Source organism: Raphanus sativus, chromosome 8 (assembly GCF_000801105.2).
Source record: "Raphanus sativus cultivar WK10039 chromosome 8, ASM80110v3, whole genome shotgun sequence".
NCBI classification, from domain to species: domain Eukaryota; kingdom Viridiplantae; phylum Streptophyta; class Magnoliopsida; order Brassicales; family Brassicaceae; genus Raphanus; species Raphanus sativus.
This window is the reverse complement of record NC_079518.1, coordinates 14,573,498-14,598,375: the sequence shown is the minus strand read 5'-3', so window position 1 is coordinate 14,598,375 and position 24,878 is coordinate 14,573,498. Positions and strand designations below refer to the sequence as shown.

General features: G+C 33.7%; 3 protein-coding genes and 1 long non-coding RNA gene across 4 annotated transcripts; all 4 read left to right on the top strand.

Annotated features, from left to right (window-relative positions):
* The first annotated feature begins 2,635 nt into the window (after window positions 1-2,635).
* LOC108820070 (uncharacterized) lies at window positions 2,636-5,217 on the top strand. Its single transcript, XM_018593054.1, has 3 exons — window positions 2,636-3,020; window positions 3,773-4,020; window positions 4,405-5,217. Exons 1-3 carry the CDS (start codon window positions 2,636-2,638, stop codon window positions 5,215-5,217), a joined length of 1,446 nt encoding a protein of 481 aa, XP_018448556.1.
* A 6,141-nt stretch (window positions 5,218-11,358) lies between these two features.
* Window positions 11,359-12,030, top strand: LOC108821169 (monothiol glutaredoxin-S4-like). Its single transcript, XM_018594214.2, has one exon. It carries the CDS (start codon window positions 11,524-11,526, stop codon window positions 11,827-11,829), a length of 306 nt encoding a protein of 101 aa, XP_018449716.1. The 5' UTR covers window positions 11,359-11,523; the 3' UTR covers window positions 11,830-12,030.
* A 6,071-nt stretch (window positions 12,031-18,101) lies between these two features.
* On the top strand, window positions 18,102-18,860 carry LOC130498428 (uncharacterized). The gene is made up of 2 exons (XR_008937323.1): window positions 18,102-18,338; window positions 18,443-18,860. It is a non-coding gene; the product is annotated as an uncharacterized LOC130498428 (long non-coding RNA).
* Window positions 18,861-21,413: 2,553 nt separating this feature from the next.
* LOC108821335 (monothiol glutaredoxin-S4-like) lies at window positions 21,414-22,142 on the top strand. The gene has a single exon (XM_018594377.2). It carries the CDS (start codon window positions 21,640-21,642, stop codon window positions 21,946-21,948), a length of 309 nt encoding a protein of 102 aa, XP_018449879.1. The 5' UTR covers window positions 21,414-21,639; the 3' UTR covers window positions 21,949-22,142.
* Window positions 22,143-24,878: the final 2,736 nt, after the last annotated feature.

The following is a 24,878-nucleotide window of genomic DNA, read 5'->3' as shown; positions in this document are numbered from 1 at the left end:
TTTGCCTAGAACTTTGGAAACGTCAACTATATTAGAACAAAATTAAAATGCTAAAACGTCTATTATAAAAGAACGGAGGGAGTATGTTTTATTTATAGATAAAATAGACTTGTTATTTTAAAAAGTAAATTATGAAATACTTATTTATAGGTAATTAGATATTTAAAGTATTTATTTAAGTTTTAATACTTGGTTTATATAGCATATCAAAATATACATTAAACTGATAGTTTGAAATACATATGTATGTTTCAAATATTTATATTGACTCAATAACACTTTGGTTTGGATATGTTTTGTATCACTTTAAAAATTCTGTTCGCATATTTTACATTTCGAATCATATTAAACAATTGGGTTTTCTTCAATCCGGTTCAAATTTAAGTTCCGGATTTATGCCATATTCCTTTTCTTATTTGTATATTTATGCAAATTTCTTTCAACCAATTCTGTTGAATCAAAGTGATATAAGTTATACCATTTTGCAATGATATAGCATATTAAAGTTACTAGCTATATCAATCGAGAAAACAGCATTTAAATACCAAACTTATTCAAATTCACCAAAAATATAGACTTTTCATTAATTAAAGAAAATACCAAACTTGCCTTGACCTAGCCAATTTAGGTATGAATTTAGTCAAAGATAATTGTAGTTAGTCAGCAGTTTACTTCTTACGTTACTATTCATGTTTACTGTTCATGGCGCGTTTAGAAATTTAGAAACATGTAATTCAATTCCGAAATAAAAATCAGAAGAACCCTAAACCCATAAATTCATTTCAACACAATTGAAGCTTGGAGGTGTTTGCTCGAATAAAGATTATGATTGTTCTTGGAGAGTGTATTGCTCATATGAGAAGAAGAATTATAAGCTGCAGATAAAGGTCTATATCAATGAGCATGCTTGTGTAAGGTCTGGTTACTCCAAAATGTTGAAGAGTTCATCTATTGCTCAGCTGTTTTCTGAAAGATTGAAGTTGAATCCAAAGCTTACGGCTGTAGAGATTGGTGAAGAGACCAAACGAGTTCATGTTGAAATAGAATCTGTGTCAGAATTGTATTAGATATATGGCTACAGGTAGTGCCTTCGAAATTGATCACCATGGCTGCTGTATATAGTGTTGATATGAATCTGAAAACTTGTGGTTGTGGGATGTGGCAACTAAATGGAATTCAATGCCATCATGCCGCTTGTGTGGTCTCCGGATAGAAGCAGAAAGTGGATGACTACGTTTAAGATTACTACACTACTATAAGATGAAGAAAGAATTATGAATATAGTATTAGGCATGTTGAAGGGATGAAGAGTTGTGGCCGACTTTGAACATGTTACCTATCCTGCCTTTACCAAATAGGTTAGGCAGTCGAGGAAGGCCAAGTAATTATGTTAGTAAAAAAAGCGTCATCTTCACAGTCAACAAGTAAGACTAAGCTAAGTCGTGATAAACGCATTATGACTTGCTCAAAATGCATAGAAGAAGGACATACCAAGGTTAGTTTTTCAAAACCGAGGGTGGAACACAGGCCAAAAAGACCACGAGATCGGCCAAAGAAGGATCAGGTATGCTTGTGTTGTTCTCTTTATGTTTCACTTTTACATGATATTGATATGCTGTGTTTGTATATGAAGAAGGGTCACAACTTGGTTCAAAAGGAGCAGCACAACTTGGATAGTGAGAATGATGTTTCTATTGTCTTTTTTTTTTTTTGATAATTCAGGTATCGGATATTTCACTTAGTCCGACTATCCCAGCGCGTCCAACCGGAACTGGCGAGGAAGGTCCTGGAGGCCAAACGGAAACCATGTTAAATCAGCTGTGGCCGGGACTCGAACTCGTGATGGCGGATATCTCAGCCAAGGTTCCTTTACCACAGACCATGAGGCCCGGTTTTCTATTGTCTTGTTGTGTTGGTTATTCTATTATTTATAAAACTTTGACGTCGTGTATACCTCTAAAAACATGTGCTTTTATTGTTTAGGGTTCTTCTGATTTTGATTTGGAAATTGAGTTACATGCCTAGTTTTTAAAACGCGTCTTGAACAATAAACGGCTTATCTTTCACTAAACTCATACATAAATTGGCTTAGTCAAGGTAATTTTGGTATTTTTGGATTAGTGAAAAGTCTATGTTTTTGTGGCAAATTTGAGTATGTTTAGTATTTAAATACCCGTTTTCTCTATACCAAATTACCAATCATACATGATCATGTTTTTCTGTCAAATGAATACAAAACAAAAACGTTTATCTTGTTTTAAATTTCTTTGTTATAACTTATAAAGAACTGTTCGTTAATTTGTTCTCTATCCTCAACTTTCTTAGTTTAGGGTAGCTTCGTGACTCTCTAAATAAACAACCTTTATGTTCTATTATAAGAAAAGAAAACTAAATGATCTTAAGTTTATATTGAAAAATGATATCGCCTAATTAAAGTTTGGAACACAGAAACAAACAACAAGAACCTTTTTCGAACAAACTGAACCGGAACGCAAATAAACAACTGAAATTAGTTTATAGTTACCGTTAATCTCCTTCAGTAAAAGTTCATCGGAGCTTCCTATATATTTCTATCAACCTTTGATTCTTTCTCGTCACAGACTCAATTGATTTTAGTTAGAGGAAGTATATAGAAATGGGTTGCAGACAATCAAAACACGATGTTGTTACGGGAAACACCACAATGGTCCGAAAACCTTTGGAAGCTGAATCAGTGAGGGGCCAAGAGAACGAGACAATTAAAACACAAGAAAGCTGCAGGTGCCAGAAAACGAACGACATCTCGGCTGTGGTATCTTCAGACCAGCCACAAACCACCATGGAAAATAATAAAATGGAGGAAAATGAAGCTGGAGATTGTGGCGAGAAGGCTGAGAGAAAGACAAATGATGAACAAAAGCATGAGGAAAAGGAAACAACCACTTTGCCGTTGGTGACAGGGATAGTGTCGGAAAATATTGTGACGGAGGAAACCGTTAACGACGTAAATGAGAGCATCTTGCCTGTGGATGAACAAAAGGGTATGCAAATAATTTACTATAATCTAATTAATGGTTTAGACGTTTATATATTTTAGAGACTAAGCTTATAGCCAAATTCGTATAAATTGAACGTAAATCTTTTCCCAAATGGAGTAATTTTTTAATTTTTTGTTCATACTCCATTTCTCACTCCATTTTTGGAATAAATTATAAAGTTGGGACGTGATGCTCTAACATGCTTTTATATCACATTATTTTTTTCCAATGAAGCTATTTAACAAACAAACCTTTTATTTTGTGATGATTTTTTTCTTTTCCATGTGATCTATTATAGTCCTGTTCTTTTGGTAAACGCTGGCGGCAGCGGCAACGACTTGAAAATAACACTTCGACGGAGACATAGATGGGTGCTTTTGAAAGTGATTTAATCATCGCAGCTTGCCGCAACGACTGAAAAAGGAGACACGGCTGACGCTGATATTTCAAGCGTCAGATTACCTATTGCCTTTTGCCGCTGCGACTGAAGAAATTAAGTGCGTGCGTCTCACCGGAACAATATTTCAGATGGAAAAATGTGTAATTTTTCAGTCGCTGCCGCTGCCACCAGCGTTTACCAAAAGAACAGGGCTTATGTTTAAAGTTTTACCATCCTGTTATTTCTGTCTATAACAGATATTTGATATAGAAGTTAAAAACCTAACGTAGATAATACATAACTTTTCTCTCTGAGGTGTGTTGTGTATTGTGTAGATAACATTGATGCATATGTTTCTTTTCTGGTTGAATAGCAGAAAAAGTTGATAGTGAGACAGTTGTACCAGAGGAAAAAAGTACGGAAGATAAAACTTCTGGTGACGTTGACACTGAGATTCTACTTCCCGAGGTTGAAGAACCAAAACCGGACGTAGACACTTCTGTAACAACAGAGTCGGAAGTTCAAGAAGTTTTGACCACAGAGGATGTAGAGATTGCTACCTCCGAAAATATTGAAACCGAGTCCAAAGAAAACGATGACACTTCTATTTTGAAAGACACTTCTGTTTTAAAGGACGAAGATGAAGTCGGTCTTATAGAGAATGTAGAGACTGCCGCTTCAGAAACTATCGAACCTGTCTCTATAGGAAACGAAGACACCCTTGTTTTAAAGGATGAAGTTGATCATGTAGAGATTGTCGAAAGTGCATCCACAGAAAACGATGACACTCTTGTTTTGACGGAGGAAAATGAAGTTGACCTTGTAGAGAATGTAGAGACTCTCACCTCAGAAACTGTCGAAAATTCGCCTGCAGAAAACGATGACACTCATGTTTTAAAGGATGAAAATGAAGATGATCTTGAAGAGAACGAAAGTTCGTCCACAAAAAACGATGGCACTTTTCTTTTAAAGGACGAAGATAAAGTTGATCTCTTAGATAATGTAGAGATTGCTGCCTCGGAAACTGTCAAAACTACGTCCACAGAAAATGATGACACTTCTGTTTTAAAGGAAGAAGGTGGAGTTAATCTTGTAGAGAATGTAGAGACGGCCGCCTCAGAAGCTATCAATAATGTCCCCACAGAAATCGATGACGCTCATGTTTTAAAGGATGAAGGTGAAGTTGATATTGTAGAGAATGTAGAGACTGTCGAAAGTGTGTCTGCAGAAAACGATGACACTCTTGTTTTAAAGAACGAAGATAAAGTTGATCTTGTTGAGAACGTCGAGACTGCTGCCTTGGAAACTGTCGAAAGTGTGTCCACGGAAACCGATGGCACTCTTGTTTTAAAGGACAAAGATAAAGTTGATCTTGTAGAGGATGTCGAGACTATTTCCTCAGAAGCTGTCGAAAATGTGCCCACAGATATCGATGACACTTCTGTTTTAAAGGATGAAGATGAAGTTGATCTTGTAGAGAATGTAGAGACAGTCGAAAGTGTGTCCACAGAACACGATGACACTCTTGTTCTAAAGGACGAAGAAAAAGTTGATCTTGTAGGGAAGGTAGAGACTGCCACTTCAGAAACTATTGAAACTGTGCCCACAGAAAATGATGACACTCATGTTTTAAAGAATGAAGATGAAGCTGACTTTGTATCGAATATTATTGAGACTGTGGAAAGTGTGTCCACAGAAAATGATGAGACTCTTGTTTTAGAGGACAAAGAAGATAAAGTTGATCATTTAGAGAATGTGGAGATTGCAACTACAGAAAATGATGACACTGTGTCCAGAGAAAACGATGAAATTCACGTTTAAAGGACGAAGACAAACTTGATATTGTAGAGGTATGAAACTTTCAATTAATACACATTGCATTGTAATGGTAACTAGTTTGATATCATTACGAAGAGTAATCCTCTAACAAATTTCGCCATTTTTGTCGTTGTGTAGGAATTTAAAATCCGGCAAAGCAAGTTCAGTCGGTATGAAGAAAGCATACATATTCGAAAATTAAATATTTCTTTCTTTATGTATTCTCTCTAAGAAAAAGCAAAATTCAAAAATATTATTTTGCATCTTTAAACATATATATTTGAACCTTAAATGTAATAAACGTCCAACTGCGTTACAAAAAAAAAGATTCGATTGTCTGTGTTTACATTTATGTTTTCGTTCAATAGATAACATTTTAAATAAAAGAACAAAACTGTTAGTTGAGCTAAGTTAACAAAATTTAGCTTGCTAATCTTAAATATTTTTCTCTTAAAACCAATCTCTCCTTTTATGATTGTTGTTACAAAAAATTCAGCTAGATTGAGTTGGATAGGTCCACCAGTGGTCGGGGCTTACCTCTAGAGTCCACCACTAGAATCGTTGTAACATGGGGAAGTTGTCTGGTCTATGGGCGGGCAAAGACGACAACTGGAGTTGGACGCGGATCTAAGCTGGCGGGCGGGGGGATCGAGCGGACACTGGGTTTGAGTGAAGGTTGAAGATGGTCTCCCAGCGTCAGACGGGGATGCTGGTTCGGGACGGTGGAAAGCTGATGGACGAGATCATTTGAAGGTTGTCGGCCATCCGTCAAGTGAGGAAGCTGGACGCTCGGACGCTGGAGTTGAAGACTAGAAGATCCTGCAAACATCACGTGTGTGATTTGTAGGATTTTCATTCACTCTTTAAACTCATATCAACGCTTCATATTCTGCATATAGCAGTGATAAACTCTATCGGAACTTCATTGCTGCGGAACAATCCTTGACCTGAATACATATTAAGTTCTCTCCAAGCTCCATCAATATAACACAATTTTATACTTACCATTTGTTGGCTCAACTTAATTGATGTTAAAATCTCTAAGTTGTGCCTCAGCCCATAGAACGGCTTCTGTTTTCTGCTCTATTCAGAATATCTTGGGAATTTCGAATCGTATTCTTAAATATCGTATCACCTATGTTCTTCCATATCATATATAATCCACAAAAAGTAACTGAAATCATACCTTTTTTTTTGAAATCTCCACAATAATGAATCCATGTCCGAAAATAATTGTTGATATTAAAAAAACTCCAGGGTTAGAAGGAATCTTTGATAACGCCTGTGTTTGAGTTGCCGGGGGCCATTCAGAAAGACGTGAATTATTGATTTTTCATCTGTTCCACATATCTATCTTATTAAAACAGAAACATTCTGTTGGACCTAACATTTATTTTGTAAGTTTTTAAATTAAATACACTTTTATACTTTATAGTTAAATCTACATTAAATCACAAATGTTCATTTCTTTATACTACTATCTATGTTTCCAAACAATATACTTATTTCTTTATACTATTATCAATGTTTCCAAACAGTATACTTATTTCTTTATACTACTATCAATGTTTCCAAACAATACAATAATTAATCTTATTATTTATATCTATCATTTTCTCTTTAAAATTTTGTAGAAACGTCATATTTTCATAAATTGCAAAATAATGAACTTTAAAATTGGATTATAAAAATTACAAATTATGAAACTATTACAATTTAAATCTAATTAGATTTTAAATTATATATCGATCATCCATCAGTTCAATCGGTTAGTCTTGGATTTTAGTGATTTTTTAATATGAATATTTTAAAAACCAAAATTGAATTGTTAGATCTCCGGATTAACGGGTATAGTCACAATCGGGTTGAATTTAAAAACACTGATTTAAATGGAAAAGTATTGTAAATACACACTCTTTTAAAAATTATCAAAATATTTGTTAAGTTATTAGTGAAATTTTTTATCGTAAAATATTCCGCGCTTCCAAAGCGCGGGTCAAAATCTAGTTCTACTTGCATAGCACATGCCTTTGTATTCATTTCATTTAAGCTAGCAATGTTTTCTTCTTTTTTTTCAGTAATCACGTCCGATCATTTGCTTACTAAACGAAGTTTTCGGTTCCCCATTTTTTTTATTTTAATCGTTAAACTGTTGTAAATTTAATCTATGAGACTGGTTCAAACGCAACGGATGTATTTGCAAGCAAATACGGGTGGTCGTAGTTTCAATCATTATTAAGTGTTTTGTATAACGGCACAACGTTTACAATTATGGCGTTTGCACGATATTTGTGACCGGTTAATTATAAGATATTGCAGTTGTTTAATAATAGATTACCAATATTAACATATTATAACAATTAAAAGAATATTACAAAATATAATAATTATTAATATTATATGATTAATAATAATATTATGTTTATTTATTTAATTTTTTTAATTAGTTGAAAGTTATAATTTTAATAAAAAATTGAATATATGTGTATATCTTTATATATGTATGTATATTATCTTTTAAATATTCTAATCAGTAGTTAGTTTAAAGTTTTTATAAAACAAATTATGATACTATTTGTGAATTTAAATTAATATATAAAATATGTATATATTTTATTCATAATATTTTCATTTTATTAAAAATTAATTTATGTTTATTTATCCACCCGCAACCGTCCGTAACACAAAGACTAGCTGGAACCAACTTTTGATTTTAAGAGATTCAAAACAGTTTAAAGCTATCCATAACAGTTTGAAACAATTTGAATGATTGTTTTGAAACATTATTAACAGCTACCAACCGTAGAAGAAACCAGTCAAACACTTAACTACATTTCAAAAATAAACAAAAAATGTGATAAGATAATATGATCATGAGTGTGTATGATGCAAGGGACAAGACATTCCCAAGGACAATAAGCAGGCTTGTAGCTCATGGCACCATCTAGGGGTGGGCATTTCGGTTTAGTTTCGGATTCGGTTTGGGTTCGGTTTGGTTTGGGTAATTTAGGTTTTATAAAACTCAAACCAATTAAAACCAAAGTAGCTTTGGTTTGGGTTCGGTTTGGGTTTAATTCGGTTCGGTTCAGTTTGGTTTGGTTTAGATTTAGTTCGGTTTTTATTATTATGGTCTAGTTTGGTTCGGTGTAATTCGGATTGGTTATAAAATATGAAGGCATCAGTTTTATACTTTTATTGAAAAATAATCAACTCTTTTTTTGAAACACATAATAAATTCATTAAGAAAATTAGTTGGGGGCATTAAAATCCACCACAACTACATCAGTTTCACCTACAAATAAAGCTTCCTTAGCGAGCCCATCGGCTTCACCATTTAAGTCCCAAGGGATCCAAACAAACGAAACAGTTTCGAAAGCTTCAGCAAAGGATAAAATATCAGCAGCAATGCTATGAAGTTCCACTAGCACCAGCTCCAAATTGCAGCATTTAACCAGTTGAGCAGAGTCCAGCTCAAAACGGACCGTCTTCATCTTCAATCTTTTGCACGTCAACACCGCGTCTCTAAGCGCCAAAGCCTCCGCCATGAGTGGGGACGCGACAAACTCGACATGGCTTTGGAATTGGCGACTTCTATCTTGTTCTAGTATCGTCCATCTTAGGCCTGCAATCCTTCTCTCCTCATTCCACGCTGCGTCTGATCTCACAACTATAACGCCCGAAGCCTCTTGAGTCACAGTACATTTGCCTTTCTTGCCTTGTCCTTTCTCCGGTTTGCTATCTAAGCACCATTCTCTCGCTAGTTTAATAGCCGAGGTTAGCGTGTCTTCTGGCGAAACCGAGAACCCTTCAAACACCAATCTATTCCGAGCTTTCCAAAGAGACCAGAGGACCCAAGGAAATAGAGAGCCCGAGGGAATCCCCACCGGAAAAAAATAATCAACTCATAAATGATAGAATGAGAATATAAAAACTTATGCTACATGATTTTATATATAATAGTATTATTTGAATCGTATTTATAATTTTTTTAAAAGATATGGAAGTTATGAAAAAATGAAAAACAAAATTTTTAACTAAAATTTACAATATGTTAATACATATATATATATATATATATATTTACTATATATATATTGGATTATCGATTTTGTTCAGTTTGGTTCGGTTTAAATCCAAACCAAACCAAAACCGTTCGAGTTGAGTAAAACATGAACCAATTGAGTTACATAAAAAGCACGATTTGGTTCGGTTTAACTTCGGTTTGGTTGGTTCGGTTCAGTTTGGGTTTTTTGCCCACCCCTAGCACCATCATCGAATATGGAGTGGGCGAAATAATAGACTTCATATGTAAAATCATCTCCTCCGAGCTACAAGCTATTTTCAAGGTAATTAATCAATATAAAATATAATTCTCGCAAAAAAATGAAAACGCTAAGAATAATGTGACCTTATGCAGATCTGGCTCACCACTATGACTATGACTATGACTAAGTCGAACTCCTACTCGATTTTTGTAATCAACCTAAAAACGAGAATAAAGAATTCAATCACAAGTTTCGACTCGAATAAAATTTTCCAAATCAAAGTTCTCCTAGCTAGCTTCGTTCAACCCATATCCCCGGCATTCCGTTAGCTCGGATTCATAATCCTTGAAAATCAAAAATTGTTCTCAACCGTCAATGAAAGAATCACAAGGGGAGATTCACCTGGTTTCCTCGGATGCCACGATCTTCCTGTGAGAAGAATGTCGAACACCACCAAACTGTACGCCCACCACTGCTGCTGAAGATGCAGTATCGACGTCACTCCTACTCGGTTATCTCACACTTCCTTGTTTTATTCTCTTTTTTTCTTAGCAAGGGAGAATCTGCTGGTCTGTAAGCTCCCTTTGTAATATTTAACAAACAATCTCATTATTATTGTGTGACAAAAATTTGGTTTAGTGCTATCTTGGTTTTTTTCTCTTTTATAAAATTGTTCTTCCCAAAATAATTTCATCAAAAAAAAATTTCCTAGATAGGCATTCATGTTAATATCATATTTGTATTTTTTGATTACCAAAAAAAAAAACAAATACTTAGCAAATGAATCAAGAGGTTATTGAATTAAAATCGATATGTGCGTTGTTGATTGTTGTACGTACGTAAGACATGTACGGTAAATACGATCACATTGTAATTTAGTAGTATATATGAATAACGACTCTTCGCATAAAGTTGGGGCTACTTATCAAAAAAAAAAATGTTGGGGCACCTTCGATCCTGCAGTACAAAAGAAAACAAAAACAATATTGTTCCATTTGGGCCTTATCGTCATGGAATGAGATCGAATATTAGCGACGTCAAGAATCTTAGAAAACTTACTTTTATTTCCAGTATCGATGTATGATGAAAACTTCCTGAGAATAAAATGTTTTCATGGTGTGTTAAGAGGCCACGTAATCCTCAAAACAACGAAGTTAAAAGATTATTCTGGAGATATCCTACGATCTCGAGTCTTCACTAAGAAGAGCTCTACTTTTATCATGAACATGTGTATATGACAAAGGGTAAGCTTTGATTGAGGTTTTGAAACTATGTTGAATGTTATCGCTTTGGCTCAGAAAACCCCTCGTTATAAATAATTAGCATTACCATAGTTTATTTATGAACTGATAAGACAAGAGGATCGCAAAGCATAAAATTTTGTATAGCGTCAACACACACAACACATGTCCGAATTCAAAATTTGCTGGTTAATACAATTAACGTTACATGCCTTAAAGAAAAAAGAAAAAGACAATGAATGTTATGCACTATGCATGCATTATCACATCATTTAACTATAATGAAAGAGATAAAATATATATTTAGACGGTGAAACTATATGGCCGTACTATGAAGAAATGACTTGATTCGTCCGTAGCAAATATTCCTCACATTTTGTTTTCTGTACGTTTTACCGAATGAACTGATAGTTTATTCTTTTAGCTGTAAATTATACTCCCATTATTTTAATATTCATTATTTAAAATGTGCTCTTTATTTAAAATTCTTCTTTTGGAATAAAGTGAATTAATTTTTAGCAAAAAAATAAAGTGAATTCTCTAGAAAAAGCGCTACATCAAACACATAATATGACAGCTTTACGTACCTTATATAAAGGACCCTTATAGACCCTTCAGTACATCAAACACCGAAACACACTAAAGTCACTAAATTCACTTCTCATCTCCACCCAGAGACATCAAGCTCTCCAAGGTCTCCAACTTTCCGATTTTCATCCCTAGTATATCTCTCATCTCACCAAGGAAAACTCAGTTTGATACTTTGCGGGTCGCTTTCCTCAACTCTTTCCAGTTTAAAACCAATGGAGAAGATACAGAAGATGATTTCCGGAAAGCCAGTAGTTATCTTTAGCAATAACTCTTGCTGTATGTCTCACACAATCAAGACTCTCTTCTTAGATTTCGGCGTGAACCCGGCGATCTATGAGCTAGACGAGATCAGTAGAGGAAAAGAGATTGAGAATGCATTGGCTCTGCTCGGCTGCAGCCTAACCGTTCCGGTGGTGTTCATAGGAGGTCAGCTCGTTGGTGGAGCCAATCAAGTCATGAGTCTTCATCTCAATCGTTCTCTTGTTCCGATGCTTAAACGCGTTGGGGCTTTGATTTAAATATAAACAGGACTAACGGAAGAACGCACTTAATTTGATAATTCATAATGTACTAGAACTAGTCAGAAACTGACAGTAGCAATATACATGTATGAATATGTTTGTCTTGTCAATCTAAGTTTATAAAAGATAGATAAATGTGGATATCTATTTTATAATGTGTTGTTATATCTTATAATAAAAACAGTTAGCGTTGGATTTCTCACTTTTTTTTTTGCTAAGAACGTTAAATATCATTATGAATAAAAGTAAGGATGTTACAAAGTAAAGACCTTTACGAAACTAACTTCCATGACAACAAGAGTAAAAGCATTGTAGATGTACAAGAAGGATGAGTCAACCTGGTGGCTTATCAAATCCAAAGAGACATTAGATGTCTAAACTGGCGGTTGTGGCATCTTCCCCAGATAATGTTCTTGACCTCTCTATCTATCACTTCGAAGACTGCATATGTACCTGGTTGTGAAGCTCATTGTTTCTCTGACTCCAAAATCTGTAGATCAAGGAATGAACCACTGCTTTGCGGAGTGTGGTTGGATTTCTCACTTTCCATTTTTATATTTACATATCCATCATGCATGCATTTCAGAAAAAGAAAATCGAATGCAGTAAAGCACAGGCAGGCAATTTATGCCCCAACCGCTTATTTGCATTTTGCACATGTTCCAAAAATGTTGAGACAATAAGCTGAAAATCACCAGATAGTGAATGATAAATTTAAGGCGGAAACCATTGTTTAGTTGTATACTTTACCAAAATAACCTTTGATACTTGTCATATCAATCGATTGCAAGACATTAAAGATATCTAAAAAGATATTAAGCCAAAAATTTACACAGTACAAACTGACTGTAACAAAAAAAAATACAGTACAAACTGAATCCTTCACATCTTTCTAACCTAAAATGCTCTCTTTTTTCTTCTTGAAAAGTAAAATTAGTAACTTTTTGTGAAATCTTTCTTACTCCAATGGGTTTTACTAAGAGTTTATTAATATTTGTGTTTCACAAAATCTAAATTTCGAGATCCAGAAAAAACGATTTATTAAACAATTATGTAGATTAAAAGAGTAACTTCAACATAGCGCAAATAAAACTGATTAGACGTGGATTTTTATAGGACAGCTCGAAGTGATGCAATTAGAGAAATCTTCATAAGTCAGGTAAAATTATTGGTTAGAGTTGTCTATAAAATCTTTTCATAATTTTAGTAGCATAATAAAGTAGTAGCTTTCAATTATGGTAACCTGCGTCAACTTAGATTACGTGTGTTTAATCTGAATTCAGCACATATTAAAAGTATGCACAAATTCGATGGTGGGCTATTTAAAAGACGTTTACTGAATATATCAAGATATGAATACAAAGATTTTATTTTTTGGCAAGAACAAGGTAAACAGAGAAAAGCCTTAATCTTGTACCAAAAAGTTTGTACGTTATTAAATGCTTTTTATAGGTCTTCCGCCTCTCTTTATATAGTTGATGTTCTTTCATTTTCTCCAAGCCGACGTGACTTTATGCCATCTTTTAGATATAAGTGAGCCGAGCTCAGTTACAGCCCCTGTTCAAAAACTCGGCGCTAGTCGGACGGTCGGATCAGGTCTAGTGCGTAATGAGAAAATCGGGAGTAAGCAGAAATTATGCGGGGTGGAATTTTTAAAGTTTTATTTAAATTATTGGTATATATACAGCATAACTTGAAAGAATATCAAAAACCTAAAGTGGTCGGTCCAGTGGCCAGCGTCTTTGTAATGCACGTTGTAGGTAAAAAAAGACATTTTCTTTTCATCTTCTTCCTTGCTTTGAACGACCTAACCATGGCGGCTACGTTTTTTTTTGTCGTTTTACACTGATTTCTTCATTCTTTTGCTAGATCTATACTAGATATTGATAAATATATGCAATATTTTTCGATTTGTACAGTTTAAGCGAAGAAAAACAAGAATTTTCCATAATACCCGATTTTTTGGCCGATTTCAACCTAATCCGGCGGTTTCAGTCTGCCCAGCGAATTTCCGGGGTTACAGCCAGGGGCGAAGCTAGAAAATTACTCTAGTGGGTGCACTATCAATAATAAAACAGACAAAGTAGTTGACAAAAAAAAACAGAAAAAGTACAAAGAAGGAATTGAACCTAGGTTGATATGGGTGCACAACCTTAACTTTACCATCTGATCCAACAGGTCCTCTACAGTTTTTTAACAAAATTTAAACTATATCAGAATATTACAGGCCCCCAAAGTGTTGGGCCTGGCTTCGCCCCTGGTTAGAGCTATATGGTGTTTTGACATCTTTTGTACATATGTTTTCTAATTGGTTTTCAAGTCTTTATCGAGTCTTTCTAATCATTTTTAAGTCATTACAGGTCTGGAGTTGTATTGGATGAAAGATGGTTCATTTGGAGCAAAAGAGGCAGACAAAAACACAAATTAAAGATTTTCATGCGGAACAGCTGTGAAACCAAAATTCGCACCATCAATTTTAGTGAATGGAGGAAAGCAAAGAAAATCCTACTTTCCTTAAAGTCTGGATTCTCTACGAGATCCAATGACAAGTGGCCAAATAAATGCAGAAAATATGGAAAGATAACAAAACGAATTTAGAAACAATAAATCTTTATTTCAAATTTACGTATGAGCGTTCTAGAGAAAAAGCATGAATGAAGCTTGTCTGGAAACGAGATTACAAAGGAAATTGTATAACACAAGTAGTAAAATGAGACTAAGTTTGCTAGAACTATGTCGAGAAAAACCTATGTGGTTGCAATTCGCTTAGCAGTAGACGAATTTAAAGATTTCATACTGAACCGTATGGAAGATTGCCTACGTACCCCTTTCGAGGATCAATTCGAACGTAGTTCAATTAAAAGAGTGGAACAAGAGATCGAACTGCATGTGCGAGTTCGTCTAGTAATCAAGTACCAGTCATTGAAACCGAAATTGTCGAGAATAAAGCCTAAGGTTTCTAAGTGCATAGAGTTCTAAGAACTCAAAAATTGTCCCTTCATTTCTTGCCTTGGCATCCCTTATATACTCCTCCTTAAGTCAGTTTGCAATTTCCTTTTCTGCACCCACGTCGAGTTTATCACTTCGCAGAAATATTTCATTTTTCTTCGATCTTCATGATTATCCCTTGAAACTTGTCGTTTATCTTTGAAACTTGACGTTTATCTTCTCTTGTGGATAATAGATAGACTGTCATAGTAGTCTTGGGCTCGTTCTCGACTAAAATCGCAAGTGGGCTTTAGCCACGTTTTAGACCATTTTCGGGCAGTTTTTCAACTTAAGTGTTTTTACTATTTCTTCGAGAAATTACCTTTGGTACGGCGTCAATTTTATAAAATAGTTCAAATCAATTGTATAGTTAAGAAAAATATGTTGTTAGGTTATTTTTTTCCGTTTATACGATCAATTCAAACTTATACGAGAAAACAAGTATTTGTGGTTTTTATCGTAAAGTTTCAATGTTGACTCCAATCGAGACAATACATGGGATAGTGTAGTTGAGGATCAAAGGATGACGTTACGAGGGTGCATGATGTTGATGAGGTGAAGTCGTGGTCGCCTGACGGTGAGTTGGACATAGTCGATCAAAATAGCCATATGGCAGCTGGACTCGGTGACCCAACTCGCCATCTGGCGAGCTGGACTAGGTAGATGGACGACGATGTCCCAACTCGCCATATGGCGAGTTAGATGATGTTGATCCAACTCGCCATATGGAGAGTTGCACGATGCTGGCTATATGGCGAGTTGGACGATGCTTGCGCAGCTCGCCATATGGAGAGTTTGGCGATGCATGCCCAACTCGCCATATGGCGAGTTGGACGATGCTTTCAACTCGCCATATGGCGAGTTAGACGATGCTGATCCAACTCGCATATGTGGAGTTGGACAAGGCTGACGTCGAGTCATGGCTGCCTTCGGGCGACCTGGATGGTAGGGAAATGATGGTCATCTTCTTTTCCGTTTTGTCGTTGGTTTTTTGGAAGTTGTTTGCTAAGAGATTGAATCTATTTTATCCGAGAACTTTGTCGTTTAAATTTTTCTAATTATACAAGGTTTTAGTTCCTGCAATAATATTTCATTTTTAGAGATGAAATATTTCTCGGGAGCTTTCATGCACTGACTTCATCGTAACCGATTTTGATCCCAACAGCAGCCAAGCGGAGCACCCGGAAGTCTACTCCAGCGGCATATATTTTTAAGGAAAATACACGATATTTCGGGGTTTTCCCTAATCATCCTATATTTCTATCTGAGCCGCCATCGACCTTTAGATATATTCTCTTATTCTTTTCTTTTATTTACAACGCGAGTTTTCACAGAGAAATAAGACTGTAGAGCTTTTCATATTACAATTTTGTTACCTTGTAAAAGGGGAAGGATCTCTCTCTCACCTTAGAAAAGAATCCCCTGAACCCTATTTCTACTTCTTTTATAATTGCAGTGATGTATTATTCAGTTTTAATCTCTGTGTTTTCTTGCTTCTTGGCTGAGTAGTCAGCTTGCTTAGTTTAGAGTGTGTTAGGATGTTAGATCGGTGAGCTAGACATAGATAATTTATAAATCGATTGTCTTCATTCTTTTTAATTCTTAATAATTATGCTAAACTGATCACTTAGTGTATGAATCTAGGCTTAATCTATTCATCAAAAGTGTTATAGGTTGCTAGACATTAAATGAATGAGCATTTCATCCCTAGCCAGCAAAAGTAGATGTTAGGATGTTCTGTGAAAAAATAAAATTTAATATTCATGTTTGTCATCGCATCTCAGTCCAAACTACAATTTAGGTATTGAGATCGATTGAATAAATGTGAAGCACCACGACAGTGGACTGATCTATTCATGTGCTGCCAGTTTTAGATTCATGCTTACTTGAACTTGAATAATTGTTTGGCTCACATCTGTTTAACACCCGATTTGATCACCCTATGCTAGCATTCTTAATCATCTGAAAACCTTAAACCAATATGTAACTTGCTTTTACGCTTTCTTAGTTTAAAAATATTTGATTGTTTTAGCTTCATATTAATCTCATAGAAATAAAGTGTAAACTGGTTTTCTATAATTGAATCTACAACATTATAACAACCACTGTTAACTTATAATAACAAATATTCATTTTTAGTGTATCAGTTACTTGGTAGGCCCTGTCTAAAAATGTAATTTATCTCCAACAATAACACTACAAGAAAAGTCTACATTGATAGCATATTGTTATAGCACATTTTACTGAACTGCTATCGTAGATGGCTTAAAATTTTACGTATTATATAACAGCGTTAAATAGACGCTATAATAGATGAAAACCTAAAATAGCACTTAATCAATGCTATTCCCGATACCGCCAATACTTAGCGGGTAATTAGATGTAAGCGCTCAAAATATTATTTGAGCGGCTTCGGAAATATTATCAAAGACATATAATAGCATTTTTATAATGCTAAAAAAAAACTATTTGAACCCCTAAACCCCAAATATTGTTTTCAACCCTAAACTCTAAATACAACCCTTAAAACTTTATTTTTCATATTTTAACTTCAAATCTTAAAATTAAACTCAAAATTTCATCTTTTTAATCTTGAACTATAATTTACTAAACACATATCTTTTATCTTCAATGAAACTCTTTATTCTAAACCACTCATTACTTCAAACATAAACTATACATCTGATACTCTAAGTATACACTTCAAATCTAAATTATTAAAAATTTAATTACAAATCTTATATCTAGTATTCAGATCTATTATTTTCCAACTTTAATCCAAAATACTAAACTTTAACCCTAAACCTCATATTCCAACATCCAAACCTTAAAACACAAAACCAACTTTTACTCTTAATCATAATTTCTTTTAAACCATTAAATCTAAGTTTAAACTCTTCGACTTTAAAATCAATCATACAATTTTATAAACGAATTACAAATCAGATTGAACTATAAATCAGATTTCAGTATAAACATACAAATTTTTAAAATGATGACCAAAATCATAATCTTGATATCAATCTAATATTTTCAAATTTAAACATCAGTTCTTAAAATCAATATCAATTTATCATGTTCAAAAAATCAAACTTTAAATTTAAATTATAAAATACAAAATATAACGTTTTATATAAAATATAACTAAGAAAAATTACTTACAAAACAAATTATCAAATAGTGAAGAACAAAACAAAAAGAAAGATAAAATTTTCTGACCAATAAAATTCAGATCCATGGATCACACTTCTTAGCCACTAGATTAACATAGATCTAAAGGTTGAGATTTATTAAAAAATTTTTCCTCTCTCTCTCTCTCTCTCTTTCTCTCCACGAAAGATCTCATCTCATTCTCTTCTTTTTTTTTTCGATTCACTCTTCAACTTCTTCATCTTCTCCTTCACTCTCATATCTCTAATTTCTCCCATCTCTGTCCCACCACGTCTCCTCCTCGTCTCACCACCGTCACGTCTCCTCCTCTTTCACCACCACCGAGTCTACTCCTCTGCTCATCACCGGTACTCCCTATCTCTCTGTCTCTCTCTGTTTCCTCTGTCTCGCTCTCTCTTCTCTGTTTGCTATCTCTATCTCTCTCTCTTTATCTCTTTTTTTGTTCTCTGAGAACACGCCGGAGCTGAGCATGACGACCTGGGCAGAACAAAACGACGCGGAAATAAGTTGCAGACTTGTGCTCGGGGTTGAATCCGCGAGGAAGAAGGAGTCAGAGTTCTCGAGTAGGTTTGCAGCGGCTCACGGTGGTGACATATTGACGTAGCTGGGAGTGGTGAAGGAAGATGAAGAAGATTCAGGTGATGAAGGAAGATGAAGAGGCTTAATGGACGTGGTTGAAAGCGGCTGTGAGTTAGAAAGATAGGGATTCTTTTTTTTTGTAGGTTTAGTTCTTTTGTTTGGTTTAGTGTAAACAGAGTTAGTGGTTTGACTTTATTTTTGGTTTCTGGTTTAGTTTTGTAAACCTGAATATATTTGTAAACCAGTTTTAGTTATAAATAAAATTTATTATATTTTAAATTATAAAACAATTTTGATTTAAGTTTCCAATTATTTTATTTTTATTTTTATTATAATTATTTTTTTATTATATAATGACCTATCATTAACACGAAAGTACTGCTATAGTTAAGTTAAATAATATCATCCAACTATTGCTATCGTATCTGTATATTTTGTAGCGTTTAGCGTTCAAAAAATGCTATCATAGAGGGGTACCTACGATAGCTGTTGATAACATAGCATTTATGAATTCGCTATGAAACCTCTACTATAGCATATTTCTCGTGCTAAGAATATACATATTTCTTGTAGTGTAAGTTTTCCCAGTTCATTGTGAGCGACGAAGTCGATCTTTATAACTTTATATAATTAGTCTTGGAAAGTAATGAGCTCGGCATTTGTCTTTCAAATGGGAATCAAGCTTCGTCCTCAGTACATGCTTTTTAGATAACCACAAGCCAATTGTTATAAACCAAACTGAATCTCGGTTTTAAATTAGTTTGCACTAAATTATGGTTTACTTCGAGAAGTGGAAGCATCGTTCCTAGGAAAGTAATAAACATGCCGCCACATTAGAGATTTGTAGACCTAATGATGATGTCACTTTGTTTCTTGTGGTACCCTTCTATAAATAATGAGTTGAGTTTTCATTTCTTCATTTGCTCTTGCAACCAAAGGTAGCTCATAACTCTCTCTTTTTGTTATTTATAATTTATGATCTTCCGCCGTGAAATTGTGTAACTCTCTGATCTGCATCATGTCAACTGAAATGATGGCTTCAATCCGTCAATGCTCAAGAAAAGGAAAAGAGATTGCTACTTCCTCTAGCCCATACAATGATATCGCCGTTGGATCAAGTCATGCTAGAGATTTAGTTAGAAATCATCAGCTTGCTCTAAGATATACTGCAAGCAGATGACTGAGCATAAGTAGTATTCACGATAAAGTATAATGTATATGGGGATCTGTTGGAAGGTATAGGCCTAGACTTGATGTTTGTGGTAATTACAAGAGAAAAAGGAGTTGAAAACAATGTAAGGTAATTAGGGTATATAATATGAAATATATTTATAGTGGTAAACAAACTGGAGGGAAGGTCCATCGAGTCAGAGTTTTACCCAGATTTTTCTTGGATTAACCATGTTTGAATTTAGACCACTAAAAACATGTTTTAGGCAAAAGCCTAGATCTATATTTTCTGTCTCTATAAAATTTTGTCATTTTGATGAAAAATATGCTCTTTTGAGTTTATGCAACATTTTGATTATGCATTAATCTGTCATGATTTTACATACTTTCATAGAAATAAGTTAGTAGTTTCTTTAGAGCTCATGGGTTTAAATTTTATTGGATGATTATTTAGGATGCTTAATACTTCATCTATTTTAATCCTTGCTTGATTAGTGTTTTTATTGCTAGATTAGACTTAGATAATCGTAATATAGGCATTTAGTTGTTTCATGTCCAGAATATGTTTGAAAATGTTTTATAATCAACCAATTAGGTGTTTTCCTTAGGCTAGTAAAAATTACTTTTAAAGATGATTAGTGGTTAAATAAATTTGTGAATCATGCATAATTTATTGTAATTTGACCAGTGATAATTGATTTTAGTTTCACGATTAGCATATGAATAAGATCATGAGAATGAATTAGTCCACTTTTGTGTTTTTAGACCTAAAGATTAATACTTGGTTGCTTGGTTAGCATTATAGATTAGCATCTGATCAACTATGTTAATAACATATATCCAGAACTTGCTTTTATCATTTGATTTTAGTTTCATTTCTCAATTGCTTGCGTGGTTACTTGAATTTGTAATCTTATTAGCTCTTGCAACTTGTTTTTGTTTTGTCTTGGTGATGGTTAATTTATTTATTAAGTAGTGATGATTGTAATTTGGATTAAAATCTTGATTTAATCTCTTTATGGTTTAGACTAGGAAAATATTTTAATTATTTTTCTTTGTGCTAAGCAGGAAATGTTTTTAAGACCTAATGTGTTCGTAATTTGTTCCTTTTGAATTCAAGTTTTACTACTCAAATAGCCCCGTTGTTATAGGGTGATATAGTAAATATTTATTTTTGATAGAACAAACTTTCTAATCTTCAGATTACAGATTAAGATCCAATGGGCCCACAAACTTTCTAATCTTCAGAACAGAAAAAAATATGGAAACTATGGATCTATGCGCAGTATGAACTTAATTAAATGTACGTAATGTGATAAACTATATCTCATTTGACAATGAAAATGTGTGGTCGACTGGCCGTACTATAAAGATTTGTCCGTATAAAATATTCCTCGCATAAGTTCATAAAAATCTATATATTGCTCGCATCTAAAATAGATTTTGTTTTCTGTACGTTTTATCGAATTAGTAGAAAGTTCTTGTGTTACAAAAAAAAGTTGAAAGTTTTATTCGTTACCTGTAATTGTAAGAGGCAAGAATGAAGAAGTTGTGAACAGATCTTGGCCTCAAATTTTCAGATTCTCCACTATCTTAATTTCATTATTTAAAATTTGTTATTCATTGTCGAATAAACTTGATTCTTAAAAAAGAGGTTACAACCCCATATTATGATAGCTTACGTACCTTAGGAAGTTATATATAAACAACCCTTATAGACCCTTCACAACATCAAATACATAAACCCAAATTCACTTCTCATCTTCACACAAAGATATCGCAATCTCTTTAAAAGTCCTATAGTATTCCAGTAATCAGCCCTTGTCATTTTGATCAAAACATTCCCGGTTTCTCTGCTGCAAATCAATTTTCAATCTTTGATTCACAATTTTCACACCAATGGAAAAGCTACAAAAGATGATCTCCGAGAAGTCGGTAGTGATTTTTAGCAAGAACTCTTGCTGCATGTCTCACACAATCAAAACACTTTTTCTAGACTTTGGTGTGAACCCGACGATCTATGAGCTAGACGAGATCAACAGAGGAAAGGAGATAGAGCAAGCATTGGCTCAGCTCGGCTGCAGCCCGACCGTTCCCGTGGTGTTCATAGGAGGTCAACTTGTTGGTGGAGCCAATCAAGTCATGAGTCTTCATCTCAATCGCTCTCTCGTTCCGATGCTAAAGCGTGTTGGAGCATTGTGGCTTTGATTAAATACAAGCGATACTTACGTAAGACGACGTAGTTTGATAATTAATGAAAGTTATCAAAGGATGACAAAAATTATATAAATGTATGCATGCATGTTTAGTATATGTTTTAAAAGCATGCATAGTTGCTTATGTGTGGTACCTATTTTGTAACGTGCGGCTATATTTCTAATATAAAATCAGTTAGTGCTGGATTTTTCCGTTTCCATTTATATATGTTCGTACATTTTTGTAAATATATGCATTTAGGAAAATCAAATGCGCCATAGCAAAATATTGTACAAATATATATGTAACTGGATAATATATTTACTACTTAGGTCTTAGGGTATCTAAGCCCCAACCCATTTAATACATATAACATGTTACAAATACATAAGAAACCAACAATCTGGAGGAGAATTAAAATTACTACTCTCTAAATTTATATTAACTAGGTGTTTTCCTACACCATGTGCAGTAGTAAAATTTTTAAATTGAAATATATTATAAATAAGATTTTATTATTATTTTAGGTTTTATTATTTTTATCAATATTGTAATATAAATTTTGATTAAAATAAAGAAAAATAATATTTTATTAATTTTAAATTACACTTAAGAGTAGATATGTATATATTTTAAATTATAATCTTAGATAGATTTATCTATTCTGGGAAAATATATTAAATTAATTTGTATAAATTAATATAAAAATTTTATAATTGTCAAAAAGTACAAATTAACATTATTTTAGAATTTTAGATACATAAAAGAGGCGAATAATATTACGGTTAAAATTTTATAATTTGAAAAAACTGTAAAACAATTTGAAAATATGTTTTAGTAATAAAATTGTATAATTATAAATAATATTTCAAAATTTATAAAATATTTTTATATTATTTACTGTCATATTTGGATATATTTACTTTAATGATAATGTATAATTTATTATCATATTATAAAAAGTTTAACAAAAATGTAAATAAATAAGCATTAAATGTAATTGTCTAAGTCACATTTAAACTTAAGGCATATCATCATTTTAACATGTAATATTACATTTATTTATTTATTTGGTGAAAATAAATGTAGAAATTACATTTGTCAAAATTACTTGACAAATATTATATAGGGGATTTGAGGGGCATGCGCGAGAGCCACTCTTATTTTTAGATGAAAAGGGTTAAAACTGTGTTTCGGAGCGGTGCAGTTGGATTAGATTTTATTTTTAGTCAATCCCTTCTTCTTTTTTTTTTTTTTGTGACACAGTCAATCCCTTCTTCATATAATGGCAAACTGGTTTTTCCACAAGCGTACGAAACAGAACAATTATCTGGGAATTGCACGTACCGATATATAGTAAGTCATGTATTGAAAGCACTCAATAGGCAGATATTGACACGAATACATTAGCCCATTTGTGGCAAGGTTAACATTTCAGAATCTATTTGTTCCAGTTTTGACAGAGAGTATTAAGATAATTTATCAAAATATGAAATCTACCTAACCGATAAAATTGGTATCTAAACGTGAAGGTCTCGTATATACTGTTGTGATAATTTTGCGTATCTCTTTTATGTAGAAGAGAAATTAGGACGTATATACACGGAAATCTTCTAAATTAGGCAAATGCCACCCTACTGCACCATTTTATTTTAATACCATTTCACGCCTACACCTTAGCACGTTTAGAGTATGATTAACCCCGGTCTTTTAGTCAGAATTCTTAGCTTATGATTTGATTTTTTAAACACTTTTGGCTAAGAAACGATTTTTATATCTCTTATTTATGAGATGGTTTTTAGTTTCTCTTAGTTAAAATCTAAGAAAAATTAAGAACCGTCTCTTAACCGAAGTTAAGAACCCCAGTTAAAAAACTGTGGTTAATGATGGTCTTATCATATCGACTACACTAGCTATGGTGTCAGAAGATATTTCTAGACCATCCTTATACACGACATGTATCTTAAATTTTCAAGACTTCTCTAGTTTTAATTTAAATATTAAATTAATGATGGGAAGGGCAAATGAAAATCCACCTTTTACTGTTTCGTTCTAATCGAAACTTTTTGAAATAGTCCTACTACTAATTTTCAAATCTTAAATTCTTTACAAACTCCAATTCTTTTTTTGAGAAACCATAATCTGAATTTTTTGCGAGTGTCATCATGGAGCAAATGATACTGACAGAACGCATGTTTACAGCTGGAAGAACGAGCTGGAGAGAGTAAACACAAACGACATCAAGTCGCTAACTGAAGAAGGGGAAGAAAACAATGTATCACCGGACTAGAGAGAGTAAACATGTTCCACAGATTAAAGAGACTGTTATCTTTCTGGAACCGGTGGTAGTCACTAGTCGTTGACTCTGATGCTTGTATTTGTTAACATCTAAGTTACATGCTAGGAATAACATACTATGATCCTTGTATTTGTTAACATCTAAGTTACATACTAGGAATAGCTTTTAGTGCCAGCACACATGTTTGTTTTTGAGACGTTAGGCGTAACACGATACCTTGCGTTTGATCATATTTCTTGGTTGTTAATAGCGTTACATAATAACCGTTAGTGGAATATATTAACGAGTTAACATCCCAACTTAGTCGCTACTATTGTATGCTACTACACATTTTAAAACAACCAAATGTTATCTCATAACCGTTAGCGGCATATATAGACGAGTTAACATTACTACTTAGCTGCTACTAATGTATGCTACTACACATTTAAAACAACTGAATTTTATTCATTCACAGGTGATGGATGCCCTGATGTATTACATCACACTAGACCGAAATAGGAAGAGAATTCACTCCTCTACAATAGCGTTCTGTGACACCATCTTCCCCGCATTGCTAATGAAACAACATGCCAGGCTTGTTAAGACCGCCATTAAGGACTGCAGCAGGCTGAAATACGATGAAGCTGTTCTCAAGTACTTT

Coding starts and splice junctions, on each gene's coding strand:
- LOC108820070 (XM_018593054.1), top strand. CDS start 2,636: ATGGGTTGCAGACAATCAAAACACGATGTTGTTACGGGAAACACCACA. Junction 3,021..3,772: donor GCCTGTGGATGAACAAAAGG/GTATGCAAATAA, acceptor GTTGAATAGCAG/AAAAAGTTGATAGTGAGACA. Junction 4,021..4,404: donor CTATTTTGAAAGACACTTCT/GTTTTAAAGGAC, acceptor GATAATGTAGAG/ATTGCTGCCTCGGAAACTGT.
- LOC108821169 (XM_018594214.2), top strand. CDS start 11,524: ATGGAGAAGATACAGAAGATGATTTCCGGAAAGCCAGTAGTTATCTTT.
- LOC108821335 (XM_018594377.2), top strand. CDS start 21,640: ATGGAAAAGCTACAAAAGATGATCTCCGAGAAGTCGGTAGTGATTTTT.